The sequence below is a fragment of the Hemibagrus wyckioides genome, linkage group LG07 (assembly GCF_019097595.1).
Source record: "Hemibagrus wyckioides isolate EC202008001 linkage group LG07, SWU_Hwy_1.0, whole genome shotgun sequence".
Classification (NCBI taxonomy): Eukaryota; Metazoa; Chordata; class Actinopteri; order Siluriformes; family Bagridae; genus Hemibagrus; species Hemibagrus wyckioides.
Window position 1 is genome coordinate 21,483,488 of NC_080716.1, and position 16,835 is coordinate 21,500,322.

General features: G+C 38.7%; 1 protein-coding gene across 1 annotated transcript; it reads right to left on the reverse strand.

Annotated features, from left to right (window-relative positions):
* Window positions 1–679: 679 nt before the first annotated feature.
* gpr185b (G protein-coupled receptor 185 b) lies at window positions 680–4,754 on the reverse strand. Its single transcript, XM_058394135.1, has 2 exons — window positions 4,226–4,754; window positions 680–3,481 (listed from the first exon to the last, which is right to left on the reverse strand). Exon 2 carries the CDS (start codon window positions 3,477–3,479, stop codon window positions 2,481–2,483), a length of 999 nt encoding a protein of 332 aa, XP_058250118.1. The 5' UTR covers window positions 3,480–3,481; window positions 4,226–4,754; the 3' UTR covers window positions 680–2,480.
* Window positions 4,755–16,835: the final 12,081 nt, after the last annotated feature.

The window sequence follows — 16,835 nt, forward strand, 5'->3', positions numbered from 1 at the left end:
AGAACTTGTTCTTTGACCTGTTTGGCCTGTTCAAGTGTCAAAGGTTGAATTAGCTCTAGTTGAGTTCAGTTCAAGGCTGAATTCTCTCTGCTCAAGGTTAAATTAGCTCTGTTCAAGGTCAGTTCAATGTTGACTTAGCTCTATCGATGGCCTCCTTGAGATTTGCATTATCAATGGACAGTGCACATTGATAGATTATTGCAGTTATTAAGAAGATAAGGCCCAAAACAAGATCATACATTTTAGACAAGGGAGTGAAAAGAATTACGGCTTTTTTTTTTCTCCCCCACTCTTTCCAGAACGAAATGTTGTTACACCTATTTCCATGCAGTTGGTTGACAACAAAGTGTACACTTCACTTAAAAAAACCCCCAAAAACATCAAAAGTTAAAATGCACAATAGAAATGTGTATGTTCTATTAATAATTTATACACACGAGTGACTGTTATGACACGAGTGACTCCATCAACATCTTACATTTTTTTCTTCTTTTCAGTCGTGTAATCTGGGAGTGGTTAGGACAGCTGTTAGTCCCATATATTTTGAAGGACATGTGATTCTTGAGGGGACAAATGTTCCAGTGCCCTAGATTTATTTTTTATATATATATATATATATATATATATATATATATATATATATATATATATATATATATATATATATATTTTTTTTTTTTTTTTTACATGGGACACAATTTTAAATAGCTGAATCTCCAGTCATGAGCAGTTATGGATGGATTTAAGACATAGCCGCAATTTTGAACTATAGCACATGGTCTATTTTCATTAACCTCAATTCAGGAACATCCAGTCCAGTGCCTGCTGCCCCAGTTACCTGATACCAATATAAGCTATTAATATATTCATATCTACACTATGCTCATGATTTGTGTGTATCACTGTTTCCATGGTTTCACAGTAAAGTCTCGTTTATTGATGCTCTACACTTGGTGTTACACTGTAGTGCGGTGTGTAATCAGGGGTGTCAAATTCAATGCATAATTGTAAACTCATAAGGAAGAAGCCAATTGCTATAAAAGGATTAGGTTAAAAAGACAGGGCAGGTTTTGCTGTGTGTTCCGTCATACAGTCCAATAACTAAGTTCATTATAATAGTTTTGTGTCAGTTTGGATTAGACTAAGGGACAAGAGAATGTCTTTGCATGTTTTCCTCAATCTAATTCAAGCCCATTTTTCAATTCCAGTTCTAGAAATAATATTGAGCTAAATGAAGCAGCTTATTAATTCTACTCTGATGGTAGCTACTATGGTTTATTGAATTTTGCAGTTCAACATTTTAGTCAGTATCATGCTCTGCGCTCTTGGGGAATAGATTAAGTCTAGAATCTAGAATAAAGGTTTCTTTAGACTGTCCCTTTGGGGAAACCCTTAAAGATTCCATGTAAAACACTGCAGCAGATGCTTTTCCTTTGCAGACAGGGCTCTACTTTGAGGACATCATGGCTTGGTGGTTAAGGCTTTAGGCTACTCTTCAGATGGTTTAGAGTTCAAATCCCAGCACTTTCAAGCTGCCATTGTTGGGTCCTTGAACCCTTAACTGCTCAGTTGTATCCTATTTCAATTTTAACACACTTTGGATAAACAAGTAAGCAAAATGTAAATGGGAATTAAACAAGTGTTAACTAGCCTGAGAACCTTTGCGCATACAGCTCTGTCAACCTGCCCTGTCTTTATCTGTGTCTAATACAGTTGAATGAACAGCTGGAGTAAAGAGAGATTATAAAGTGCCTGTGGATTTTGCTCACACAGCTTTGTTTTTCTACATTATAAAGGAACGTGGGGCTTCAGGAATGGCCTGGTCAGCGCACTGGCTGCTGTCCATGGTGCTGAAGGCAGTGCATGTAAATGTACTGCATCTCTGGCAGTATGTTTATACTCTATCATACCAAGACATTTCCATGGATTCTAGACTGACAATCAAGGTTAACATGCAAATATTACATTTCTGTCAAGACAGTTGCAAGGTCGATCACCAGTTTCTTTCATTTCTAGAGGCTTTCATGTCTCCATGAAGCTATTCTTTATATGAAGGCCATTAAAAGGCACAGTGACCAACTCTGATGTCAACTAATAAAGAAGGACACTCAGACTAATTTTGGCACCATATTTGATTGATGTATATGGCTAGGTGTGTGTGGTTAGGGTGCCAGAACTTAGGCCTTTGATTTACAATATAAAGGATTTGTTTTCATTGAACCTTAGCTATTGTGCACATTTTTGGCTACTGGCTAGAGAGGATTAAATTCACCACACCATTGCTTTATACTACAGTGGACACTGATCCCAACATATAGTAAAGAGCTCTTGGAGATATTTTACCCCAGTAACCATATAGCATGATCAAATATGTACTTTTTGTTTTCTGTGTCCTTCTCTTTTTTATATTGTTGGGGTATTTTTTTGGAGGAGTGGACAAATTCCATGTGAAAGTGAAAGCTAATCATATGTGATCTGACCTATACGTCACTTGATGTCCTTGGTCGTTGGGAGAAATTGGCTGGGACACATCCGCAGCAGGCTAGCCACAGGGATTTCTGAATGTCTGGGTTTCTGAAGGCGTAAATAATTGGGTTTATAACGGAGTTGCATGTCGCTGGCAGTACTGTGGCATATGTGTAGATCATTGGGTAGCTAGAATCCGCCACAATCGAATACATGGCGAAGGGCATCCAGCATGCGGCAAAAGTGCACAGAATGGCAGAAAGTGTAGAGACCCCTTTAGTGGTGGAAATAGCCATGAACTGGTGCTGCACAGCAATCTGCTGCGCATGACGGAAGGCAATCTTACAGATCTGCAGGTAGAGCTGCATCATGAGCGCAAACACAAGCAGGAAAGTCACCGCAAGGACCACGGCGTTGTTCTTGGTGACTGGGCGACAAATGCTGCAGTGGGCCTCGTCCTGGAGACAGTTCCATCCAAGCACAGGCAGCAGACCAAGCGTGATGCACACCAGCCAAATGAACACCACCATCACGTAGGTGAAAGTCATTGTGCGTTCCGTGTTGTAGGTTAGTGCGTTGTAGAGAGACAGGTATCGGTCCACTGTGATAGCCAGGATGTTGAGTACAGAGGCAGAGAATGCAGCAATGAGCAGCCCGACCGACACCAGCGTGACAAACTCTGTGTTGAACATGTAGATGAAGATAAAGTTCAGAATCAAGCCGAGGCCTGCAAGCAGGTCCGCAAAAGCAAGGCTCCCTATCAGGACAAACATGGGTGCCCGCAGGGTGGGAGTGTAGAACAGGATGGCGATCACAATCGCATTCTCACAGGAAATGAGTGTCCCAGTCACACACAGCGCAATGTCCCAAGGGCTAACGGTAAGGGGCTGCAGGTCTGCAGTGTGCACAGGTGACGAGTTGCGTGCGTCCTGGAAATTCCACACGCCGACTGAGTTCAGAGAGGAGGTGTTTTGAAGTTGGTTGCTCATTGCTGCTGCAAGAGAGTGAATCATAGCTGAGAGAGAAAAAGAAATGTAGAGAGAGAGAGTGAGCGAGAGAGAGAGAGAGAGAGAGAGGGTGCGGTGGATAGAGAAAATGAGAGAAAAAAGGGAGAACATATCAGAATGACCTGTTTAGGACAACCTCCAAATATGACCAAAATAATGATCTCCAGCTAACAGATATAGAAAGACTAGAACTAGAGTTACTATTTGCAGCAGCATCACGTGCTATAATTAACTAAAAGAATCGATATTTTTGTAAATCATCCCACCATGACCCATCAGTGGCACACAAAGCGACCTCCACCCTTCCCAGGCAAACACGTCGTATTCACACAGTATGGAAATGACATCATTTAGAGGTCAAAATCGTTTTGCTCGTGTTCATTTGTCTTAAATGTGCGTCAAGACCAGGAGCAGGTCTTTCAAATATGCACCGTTCGCTTGGCTTCTATTTTTAGAAATCGTCTAAAAATAAACCGGGTCTCCTGTGCAGGCGTCGTGCATTGCGCCTCCACAATCTCGAGCGGCGCGCACCACAGAGCTCGCTTCATTCATAAATTTTATTCCCAGTGACCCGCGCTGTGTTCATCTAAAAAAAACAACAACAACAACAAAAAAAACAACTAAGACTGACAAGGACTGTCAGGAGGTCAAGCCTCTGGAATTACAGTTCAAGTGAGCACCGTCATTCCGGCGCAGTTGTTCTTTCCTAACGCCAGTGAAAAGCACGCAAAGACGCAAACATCACATCGTACCTTAGTGCCATGAAGCTGCAGTGTGTTTCCCTCTCAGTCCGCGCTTCTCGTACGACAGAGAGATGGAGGTAGAGGACACAGGACAGGAGTGGCGCTAGGAAAAAATCATCAGGTCCTTATCCCGTCCTTTCCACGCTGTTCTGTGTCATCGAGTGCAATCGTGGCACTTCTCAGGCGGAATCCTCGGCAAAGGCGCAGCAGCCGCTCCTCACTCAGCATTGCTATCAGTGCATGAAGCCGAGCCGCGGCGCTGCCTGGGCTTTGATATGACCCCGCCCCCTTCCACACGCCACGCCCACGATTCTCCCGCTTTGACGTCAAGCGGCTTCACTACAGTCATGATCGAGTTTGTGAATCAGAGACATAATATTAATAATAGAACGCCAGCAAGACAACACGAGTACAGGGTACTGTCCATATCCAACATGTTTATCTATAATAATATATATATAATGTATAGCAGGTCATTCAGCATCCCCCCCCCACACACACAGTGTCAAGGTGCCCTCTCAGGGATGTGTGTAACACCTCCACATATTGTGCTTTACGTTTCAATAATTACGCACCGATGCTTTACTGATGCTTGTCTTAATCCCAGATGTCTACACGTTCTGTAAAGGACTTCTCCATCCTGCTATAGTGCGCCATGTCCTGAGCTAGTTGGCATTCCGCCTGTAATCTTCAATTTTCCCCTCTGTTTTTGTTTCGGTGACTCCGCTTCCGTGTTTTATTACGCAACAGCTTGGCTCTAGCGTAGTGTCTCCATATGTGGATTGAATTGTCCTTGATGAGATGTGAGGCTGGTGTGTGTGTGTGTGTTCCTCACACTCTGTTCTGAAATCTCACGCATTTCCCCAGTGGGTGTTGTCCACTCACTGCTTAAGTATCATTACAGTGTACTGTGTATGTGATTGAGCTGATTTGTCACCTTGTGTTCTTTTAGTCTGTATCTTATACGTAGAAAAGAGGATAAGTGGTCCAATTATGGACCTTAAGGTATTTGTAAAAGTACACTATACTGTATATCCATATTTCCAGGAGGTAATAAAGATTAACCTGGGGTGAAAAAAGACAGCAGTGAATGTTTCCATCTTACGGTTTCAGGGTCCCCAGTTTCTTCCATGTTTTCTGGTTTTCTCCTAAAACTATATGTGGATTGGAGACTTTATATAGCCCCTATATGGGAATATGTATGTGGTGAAATGCAATCCACAGTGTATTCTCACAACTTACCCAGTATTCCCAGAATAATGAATGAATGAATCACATGGATGAATGAATTTGTGACTGTAGATTCAGACGTTTTTAGATTTCCCTCTTCACTTACAGTCTCATGAGAGTTCCTTAAATGGTGAAAATTGTGATATTCCACATAAGAAGGAAGCACCGAAGTTATTACTTCTCCCTAAGTCATTATTTATTCACCGATTAAAATTGTAATGAACTCTCAGTTATAAAGAGGTGAGATTTTGTAGGTAGTTGGAGATCCATGGGGGGTGGAAGAGTCAAAGAGTGTTGGAGAGACATAAAGGAGAGACAGTGGGTGGGAGAAAATGCAGAGAGAAAGAGTAAAGATGGAAGAAGGAAGAGAAAATGCTTGAATGAATGGAGGAAGAAAGAAAAAAGAAGGAGGTGATAAGGCAGGGAGAGAAAAAGAGAAAAAAATGGGACAGAGAGAGAGAGAGAGAGTGGGAGAGAGAGGGGGGAAAGATGAGAGACTGAGAGGGAGAGAAAGGGAAAGGAGAGGAACAGGAAGACAGGGACAGCGAGACATCGCATTGAGCTGTCTACAGGAATGCTGTTTTATTGCTTTCTCCCTGGCGGCTGCTGTTATGAATCACACAACCTGATCAGAATGACAATGAGCCCAAGCGCTGGTTCATTGATGAAGCTCCCGCCAATCGCCCGAGCTCACACTCCTCCATTCATCTTCCCCGCATGGCACTGTGGGTAAACCTATTACATCACCTCCTATTCCGTACATTCAAATATACATGTGACTCCACAGTTATACAACACTAAAGCTGCACTCACACACACACACACACACAGAGCACTGACGGCTGCAGGAGCATATGCTGGAAGTGAATCCAAATAAAAAATACATGTATACTTGCACATAGCACCTTGTACAATTTGAGAATCAGAATATATTTAAAGACTGCTCCATTGCGATTAAGCTTTTTATTCCTATATTTCCACCAACATACTGTTAATAAAATTGTCACTATGGCTTGATTTATAATGATTGCTTATTTTTGAGTTACCCAGGTAACACATTCAATTCTAGTAACAGCCTAATATGTACCAGACCTCAAAGATAAATATAATAACTTTGATTATGGTAGGTTGGGATTTCCACCACTGTAACAAAATTGAAAAAAAATAAAAAAAAACCCTATTTATGATTTATGGTCCTGTGCGTTCTGCAAACACCAGAAATATGTGGGCTTGTTGTATTGCACCATGATCCCGGAGATGTAATTTCATCCCACTGTGATATGTGTATATGGATGAGAGTTCAATAGGAAATATACTTTATGTAGTCAATAAATATCCACCACCTGAACTGCAGTAGGCAATTTCCGTGATGAACATTTGATATAGATTTTTAAAAACAGCCACATGCAATTTTATAAGAACCTATAATAAATAAAACTCATTGCCTTGTGGTCAGTGATGAAAGAATTGGCTCCTGATCCACAACAACCCTGACCAGGATAACACAGTTACTGAAAAAAATAGTAAAATTCATTCATTTATCTGCATTTCTGCAGGTCAGCGATGAAGTGGATCTGATGTCTATCCTGGACACACAGTGTGCATCAGGCAGGAATACGTCCTGGATGGGACACCAGTCCATCATAGATGCACTATAAGGGGCAATTTAGAGTCACCTACTGCCAGGTTTTTTGGAGGTGAGAGAAAACCAGAGATCATAGTTAATATATATATAACTCTGCACACACAGTAATCCAAGCTCACGATCGAACCTGCAACCCTTGAGCTATGAATGATTTTCAATATTTTCATGTAGTGGCTCGAGGTGTCATATTCATTTTAAGCCTGTATTTTCATTTATCTCACCCACAAAGTAGCTTTGTTTTGTTTCTTACCCATGTCCCATTCACCTTGAAGGCAGGAGAGCAACCTACAAACTGCTCCTTTAAACAATTTGACTAATTGCATATATACATGGAGAACACTCTCATGACGTCTGATGAATCTGATGGATTGGGCTATTAGTGCATATAGTAGCACATAGACCCCACTCATATTCCTAGAAATAAGCTTGGTTGCAGACAGACTCCCTTTACTGTGTGCTTTGTTTCTCTCTCAGACTGTGTTTCTCCCTCAGTCACTCTGACGTCATGCTCTGTGGGCCTCAGTGCGTGAATAAAGGCTGCGGTGAGGAGCAACAAAGAAAATCCATTTCAATACAGTACTAAAGCATTCTGAATTTCAGGGGAGCTCTGCTTCATCTTCTCCACTCTGTTTATGAGGAAAAGTTCTGCTGTTTATTACACATATTTTGAATAATGTATACTGTTACAGACTCATAAAAACATCATTAACGCAGGAGCGCACCTCTAAAGAGCTGCAATATTTTGCTTTGCGAGACACTACAGCTTATACACACAGGATTGTGTTGGTATTTAAGGTGCTTTATACAGACATGCTTTTAGCATGCTTTATACAGACTACTGTAGAACGGCTTGTTTATATCATTTAAAAACGTTCATCTTTCGCTGTCCTGTGCACACTGAAGCCTCAGATTCCTGTTCTTGGCTGACTCTAGCGTGATCTTCTGCAGTTACAGATCATCTACCTGAAGGTTTGTGCTTTCTGAAATGCTTTTCTGCTCACCATGGTTGTGAAGAGGAGCTATTTGAATCTCAGTGGCCCTTCTCCTCTGACTTCTCTCATTAACAAGGCTTTTCCACCATCACTCACTGGATGTTTTTTTTTTTGTACCATTCTGTGTAAACTCCAGAGACAGATCCAGGAGATCACCAGTTTCTGAAACACTCAGCCGCCCAAACAAACAATGCTCATAATCACTGAGATCACTTTTCTGATGTTTAATGTTTAATAAGTTAGTCAGGTATAAACAGATGTCTATGTCAGTGTCAGAGCACAGTTAAATACAACAGCAGTTGACCACTTTACACTTTATATTGATCCTGTGTACATGTAACTTTAATATTTGCACTCACTTTCTTTGTCTTGTCTTGTCATCCTGTGCACTTCTGTTGTATGTTTAGTTTTTCTTGTTAGTTTTATCTAAACTATACTTTATTTATGTTTAGCTCTATGTTTGTCTGCGTCACTGTACTTTGTCTTTATGTGTAGCACCTCTGGTCTAGGAGGAACGTTGTTTCACTTCACTGTGTACTGCATCAGCTATATATGGTTGAAGTGACAATAAAGCTTCTTTGACTTGACTTGACTTGACCAATGCGGTGCAAATGGTTCCAAATAGAAAATCAAATAATAAACCAAACACAAAGTCACACACCGCAGCAACAAAACATGAAACATACAGCATAGAAACACAATAACAATATAAAACAGTTAATCAATATTGATCAATATTGAACAGAGATGTGGGTTTAAATTAGATTTTAAATGATTTAAAAAACCTGGAAGACTTTTCTTAAACTTGGGTGCAGGTACAAGTCTTGGGTGCAGGTACAGGTACAGGTCAAGAAGCATGCTCTCTTTGTTTTTAGATAATCATTTAAAACCTGGTGTCAATCAGTGACACTCAAACAGGAGAATAAATATTGAAAGTTGTTGAATTCTCAACAATTTTTACATGACACTTACTTATCAGGGTCTAATTTCCCATTCAGCACCGTTACACCAAACGATCTCGGCTAATACGGTAGATACTAACGTATTTCCTCTCAGAAATGGAGAATTCTCCTGCTATCTTAATACTACAAAGCTCCTTGTCTATCTTAATACTATAAAGCTTCAATTTGATAAAGGAGATGGCTGTTGTGTGTTGTGTTTGATCAGGCGTTCTCGCTAACTAAGCGCTTGTCAGTTTAACTTAATGATTGTGTGTATCGATGAATACACTGCAACGGTGCGTTCAGCCAAGAGAGCAAATTTACCTCCATAAATTCAACAGGCAAATCCTGCTGACACTATTCCAGCAGAGGAAGCCTGTCTTCACCAAGTGTGTGTGTGTGTGTGTGAGAGAGAGAGAGTGAGTGATATTGGGTTTCTCTACATTGCTTGCTGTATTTAAAATATCACAAGACACACGATGACTGTCTCTAAACTGTTATTGATGATCAGGAGGATTAATGGTGATGGCTCTGTGAAATGTTACACACACATACTCAGATTGAAGGGTGTAATATATATATACATATATTTTCCACCTATGAGCACTTTAGAATGATCTCAGCTTCTCCTGTCTTACAAACAGTGATATGTACACTGCCAGGATCATTGATAGAATCATCTTTATCAGAGACAAATACCATGAAACCTGTACTCTGGAAAATCTGAAAATCTGGAAGACATCATTTCAGCCTGTTACTAGCCATGTTCTCTAGATTTCCACAACCATAAACTTACTTTCTCTTCATCTCTCATTCGATGCTTCTTCATTAAATGCACCATACACTACAATTTTATTTTTTTAGTCTATTATTCTAGCATTTAAAGCTGACAGTTGACCAAAAAATGTTTGTTTTCTTCATTATAATATTTTTTTTCTTCATTATAATATTCAAAACGTGAACGCTATCACATTAGTAGGTGTTTATTCTAGCTCATTTGTTTCTCATGTCACAATGAAATTCAACGCTTCATGTGAGGTGAAGTTGATTTTAGTTCATTCCTGAGCCACTCAACAATATTTAGGATTTATATATGTTTGTTGAATCTGCTTTCCTATTCTTTACAAACTGGTGTGTGGAAAGGTGCAAGAACAGCAAAAATATACTGCAGCATTTATACAGTGTATTTAAAAAAACATTTAAAAAAAATCATAAAGGAAGAGTTACTTTTTGCTGTGAGTTCACCTGATAGATAGATAGATAGATAGATAGATAGATAGATAGATAGATAGATAGATAGATAGATAGATAGATAGATAGATAGATAGATATATGGGTGGGTGGGTGGGTGGGATAGATAGATAGATAGATAGATAGATAGATAGATAGATAGATAGATAGATAGATAGATAGATAGATAGATAGATAGATAGATAGATAGATAGACAGACAGACAGGTGGGTTGGATGGTTGGATGGATGGTTGGATGGATGGATGGATGGATAGATAGATAGATAGATAGATAGATAGATAGATAGATAGATAGATAGATAGATAGATAGATAGATAGATAGATAGATAGATAGATAGATAGATAGATAGATACTTTATTCATCCCAATGGGAAATTTACAACTTCCAGCAGTATCCACAAACTAAATAAAAAATATAATAGAAATGGACTCTATCCAGGTTGTATCCTGCCTTGATGCCCGATGACTCCTGAGATAGGCCCTAGGATAGATCAGATAAGCAGTACAGACAATGAAATGAAATATAACAAAAAAATACTAAATACTAGACTTTTAAAGGTAGAGATAATAAGGTAATGTGCAAAATCTTGGTATGTGCAGAAAGAGTCCTGAGCAAAACTGGAGTGTACGGTGCATGGTGTACAGTTTGTAGTGCAGGTCAGGACAGGTCAGTGTTATATAAAATAAATACTGGCTATATAATGATGTATTATATTATCACCCAGTCTATCTGCTATACAGCACACTACCTCTTTGTTAACAGTCATAAAGTATTAAAAGGACTAAAACACTTTGGGACATGCTGTTATAGAAAAGACAGTGGAAAACTGTGACCACCTTGAAGCTTATTTTTCTATAATAGCACTTACAGCATGAAGTGATTTATTCCCCTTATACTTCAGCAAATTGCCAAATATTCCATTATATTAGTAGTTAAAATAAATTAATTTAATCCTCAAAGTTAAATGGAATGTTATGGAACGTTCCCAAAACATGGTTTATTTCCTGTTAACATTTACTTTATGTAAATTCCCATGCCAGTGTGTTTAATACTCCCTTTTACCATTGTGTAGTGTTCAGGTCAAATTGACCCATTTTATATTCTTTTATTTACATTTTGTTTTGCGTTTCTCGTTTGCAGAGGCAGTTTATTCTTGTGCTTCTATAGTTCTTCATCACCTGAATTTGATGAATCCATTCAAAATAATAAATATGAATTAAAACATTGTTCCATTTCATATTTTTTTCCATGGATTTATGCCAACAAGGGATTTATAATAGTTTTGTTGTCTTACACAAATTATACCTTTGTCATAAAAAAACAAATGACACTTTTTAAAATTAATTGCAAACAAATGTTATCTATATTGCTTGGGATTGAGATAAAGACAGCATGTGCAATATCATCTCGTAATATAAACCTTAAGCCTTAAGCATATACATTTTGTATATGTAGCACATTTCATTTATATTTATTTCTCTTGTGTATCCTTTAAGCAGTCTCTGAAAAAAAATCCTAATAAAGTTTTGTCATATCTTTTGTAACTTTCTGTCCTTGAATTAGTAAATATAATATAATAAATGTAGAATATGTAAAATATGTAAATATAGAAGGATGTACAATAAGAAAATGTGCATTATGCAAATATAATTTTTTTAAAAATTATTTCTTTAATACTTTTAAAACCCAAATAAAATCCGGGGTCAAACGAAGGTCCCAAAAATAACGAACAAAAAAAAGAGACACAAAACTGCTTGTTAGTGAAAAACCACAATCTGAAGTGTTATTGCTGAATGTTACAAAGTGTTGACACAAGTATATATTGCATATTAATAAAAATCCCTTCACAGAAAAACTGACACAAATTGTATTATCTGATAATATGAACATCTGACATTCAGGTCCCTGTGCAAGCTGTTACTATAGAAACATTAATATAACCCCTGCAGCTGGAACTGCTGCCCAAGCAGTACTGTGGTGTGTGTGTGTGTGTGTGTTGATTCATTTTTCACTTATCACTTGGAGTTCACATAAGTGTGTGTTTAAAAAAAGCATGAAAACACTCCTCCTGAGGAAGCATTTTTAGTGACAGATGTTGCGTATTTAACTCTCCCTTCTCATATGAGTCACCAGTGGACCTCTAGGCTCTGATACTGATCCGACTCCTGTCTCTGCCTCCTCTCCTCATGTGCTGAGTTTCCGGGGCACAGGCATGGCTGCTTCTCTGTTTAACCCAGATCTCAGTAAGATGTATTCTATGCTGAACAGCCTTAAAGGGTTTCTATTAGTTCTTGCTGAAGATTGCGACATGGCCATGCTGCTTTAGCACGAAGGTCCTCCAACTGACAGGAGCACGTCATATCATATTAGCCATCCGTGGGCGACAACAGGGCCATGGAGGGATAAAAATAGATCTGGTATATTTGTGGAACAAGTGATGCTGAGAGAGATGGATAACAGCTATGTGGAAATATAAGGGCTAGAAAAGGTGAGTGGTGAAAGGAGGGATGGGAAATGGGAAAATATGAGAAAGTTGTTTTCGGTCATTTTTTAGCCTCTCAGGACATAAAGGTTTTGTTGGCAATGTTAACAATGATAAGAAGTGCTTTGGGTGTGTGTATGTGTGTGTGTGTGTGTGTGTGTATGTGTCTATGTTGGTTTTAAATCCACTGCCCTGTGCTATAATGAAAGGCTCCTTTTCATTCTCGCTCACGCTGCTCTGCTTTAAAAGCCATCGGTTCAACTGCACAATGACCAGCAGCTTTATTCCAAGCCTTTCATCTAGAGCAGAGTCCTGCTCTCTGTAGAGAAAAATATGGCTTGTAGAAAATGTAATGAGTTCATAATGCGATTGTTCACTTACTCTGTGAACCCAGCAGTGCTCCATTTATAAGTCAACTGTGCTCTAGCTTTCCAAAGGTGTGCAGATTAGCTATTAGCTATTAGCTAATATATATATATATATATATATATATATATATATATATATATATATATATATATATATTCTTCTTTTTACAGCTTTTCCTGCCAGCATCTTAAAATACAGTCAATGATTTATTACTGTAAGTATTTTGAAATTGAAAATACTAGGAAACACAGTGCATCAGATAACCCATCCTCCGAAGCCACACCCCTAAAATACATCCCTGGGCTAGAAGTTACTTTCTTTTTTTCACATTTGCTTCATTTATTTACTGATGTTACCACCTTCCAACTTTATGCTTGTCTTTGGCCTCAACAAAAGTTCATATTTTACTCTACATAGGCTAGAACTTAATGTTCTTGATGAACCTACACGATGAACTACAATTTGAGATTGAAGCACAGAAGTAAATAGGTCTAGATGTGCGTAGTGAATATTGCCTGTGCCTATCTCAGGCATCAAGGTAGGATACACCCTGGACAGAGGGCCAACCCATCACAGGGCACACACATACTCATTCGTCATAGAGACTCCAATTAGCCTAGTAGCATGTCGTTGGACTGTGGGAGGAAACCGACCAAGCAAGCGGATGCAAACTGCACACAGACACAGACTTGAACCCAGGAGACGTGAGGCAAACATGCTAACCCCTAAGCCACCGTGCCACCAATTTACAAATTATATTAAGTAAAAAATCACCCCGTAAAAAAGTACTCTAGGTGTACAGTACAGGTACATCTTATTAAAAAACATGTTAATGAAACTATTGTCACAGGCATGTTACTACCTACCTCCTGTACATTTCTAGATTATTATTATAAGCTTCAAAACAGCACTGTGCTAGAGCCAGTAGCTTCTCCTCGTTTGTTAGATGATGCTTTTTTTATGTTCAGCACCACATTTTTAAAATTTTCACAGTTGTTTATGGACACAATAATCAGACCTTGTTGACTAGACATTTATGTTCGGCTTAGTGCTACTCCTGCAGTTTGACTTTGTTTCATATTTGTATAATGTAGGGATGTGGTAGCTTAGTGGTGAAGGTGTTGAACTACTGATCAGAAGGTTGTGAGCTTCAATCCAAGCTGCCACTGCTGGGCCCCTGAGCAAGGCCCTTAACCCTCAATTGCTCAGTTGTGTAAAAATGAGAAAAAACATCACTCTGGATAAGGGTATCTGCCAAATGCCAGAAATGTACATGTATAATGTGGCAGACTGGGAAAACCCTCCACCAAAAGATATCACTGAGACCACTAAAGAAAATGCTTCTGTTTGCACGCTTTACAAATGTCATTCAGTATGTTTAATTTACAGATGATGGTCATCAATAACTTTAGGAAAAATATTTACATCTTAATATGTCAAAAAAATCATGGGATTGTCGTTTAATGGATTAGATTAGAACCAAGAAAAACTTGACCATTTGTACAAAGCAGTTAACATGCTCAATATCACAAATACTTAAATTAATATTAATACAAATAAATGCTTATTTGTGCTTATTTCATTTCATTAGGGACATAGAAAAAGTGCAGAAACTTAAATATGGACAGGGGAATGGTGGCTCTGATGTTATCTAGTTAGCAAAAGGTTGCTAGTTATTAAAAATGTTTATGTATGATGTACAGTATATACCTTGCTCTGGATAAGGATGTCTGTAAAATGCTGTAAATGAATAATATAATAATTATATAAACAAGATATCAAAATATTTTATAAAATATTATATCTTTCACAAATTTTTAACTTTCTTTTTATTTCTTGAATATATTTCCTAGATTTTCAGCGTGGTGAAAAAAAAAAAAATACAGCTTTTCTGTAAATATCCTCTTCTACATATTCATACTGCAAGATTTGTAGGTTACATAAATGTTGGTTTTATTTTTGTATATATCTCAACCGCAAGCCTTGGTTAAAGGCCAGTTGGTTGGAAGACAGATACACCTAAACCCGCTCAAAATAAGCTGCTAAAACAGAATGGTGGGAAGAAGTTGAAGGAGGTTTGAGGGGGATGATGGAGAGGAAGAGAGAACTGGCCTATGTTTGCAATCTTGTATAAGTCTGTGGAATTAACATGTGTGACGACACAGCAGCGCATGAAAGCTGGATATAGTTGGCTTTTGTTAGGAGTTCACCAAAACATTATTGATGTTATCACACAAATGTTGGAATAATGCAATGTACTGTACTTCCAATCTTTCCCGTTTCTAAGCCTACATCGTTTCTAAGGCTACAAATATCATTTAAATGGGTTTTTAAAAAAGTATCGTATATATGTTTACATGCTTTTCATAGGCCTCCCTAGTGTCTTCCAAAATGTCCCCATGGCTTCGAAATGAATCACTAGTCATTCAACGGCTGAGTGTCTCAGCGAGCACGTTCTCATGGTAACCAGCATCTCAATGGCAGAATATTTCTTCTGCATAAATCATCTGATTGTGGATTGTGGGTGAAAAGTGCCTGTTTATACAGCTAATTCATTTGACATAATAAGCAGGCAACTCTAAAATGTTTATGGTCATAACTTAAAATGTAGTATCCATATAGCATTAATGTATGTATTTTTGGGTAAAACTATTGGACCCATTTAAAAATCATGGACTTTTTTTGTTAGATACAGGATATAGACTATATATGTTGGATTTGGTGATACACATGGTAGCCTGCTGTACCTTTCTGCCTTTTATATACAGGGACAAAGTCCCAGGAGCCATTTGGTCAGTCAGGATTTACATTTGTCATTCTCACAACTCCATAACTGAATACCTGAATAATATTTAGTCTTTCTAATATTAATTAAGCTTTCTTCATGTTCTTCAGCTGTTTCAACAAACTGTAATTTGTCAAATATGAGTCCCAGAGATGGCTTCAACTGCAAAGTGTCTATTGTGAATCAAAAGCCAGTCATTGCAAACAATATCCACATTCCAAAATCAGAATCAGAACAAGTCAAATGGTCAGGCCATCTGAAATAGGCTGTGGTTCAAAGAATGTGTGTAATGCTGAGAATCGCCTAGGTAAGATGATGCTTGACTGAGGTTTTGCAGTGTGTCCAGGTGGATGGGAGACAGGTGTGTATTATCAGTAATGAGACTGTAAGTGAAAGGGATAGTGTGACTGCTCAGGTGTCATAGCTTGTAGTACATGAGCTGAGATATGGTGTTTGTGGTTCTTTTCAGAGTTGTCTATAATGTGGTTTGCTAAGGATTCTAAGGGTTTGAGATGTGCACAGACACAATTTGACAGAATCCTACAAACAAAAAGGAGACGAATTTTGCATTTTTGTGGCCAGTCTCTGGCATGTACAGCAGGTCAAACAAGATCAGAGTGTGAAACTTTCTTGGACTGAAATCCAAGTGTCAACTTTCACAACAAAAGGATATGCAGGTTCAGGATGTCTCAAAGCTATGGCAGTGATGAACGACTCTTGAAGCCAGAGAAAGGCTTGTGTCTATCAGGTGAGCTTGTGTCTATCAAGTGTCCTTTTTAGGAAGTATGTGAGGGACTGGCAACAGACCTGAGTCAAAGGATGAACTAGCTATAAAGTTGGAAAAGGTTGTGAATGGTGGGGGGTGGGTAGTGAAATATGATGCTTGTGAGGACTGGCCAACAAAGTGAGGTCACTGACCTTG

Excerpts from the sequence above, each read along its gene's own strand:
- gpr185b (XM_058394135.1), bottom strand. The coding sequence starts at position 3,479 with ATGATTCACTCTCTTGCAGCAGCAATGAGCAACCAACTTCAAAACACC.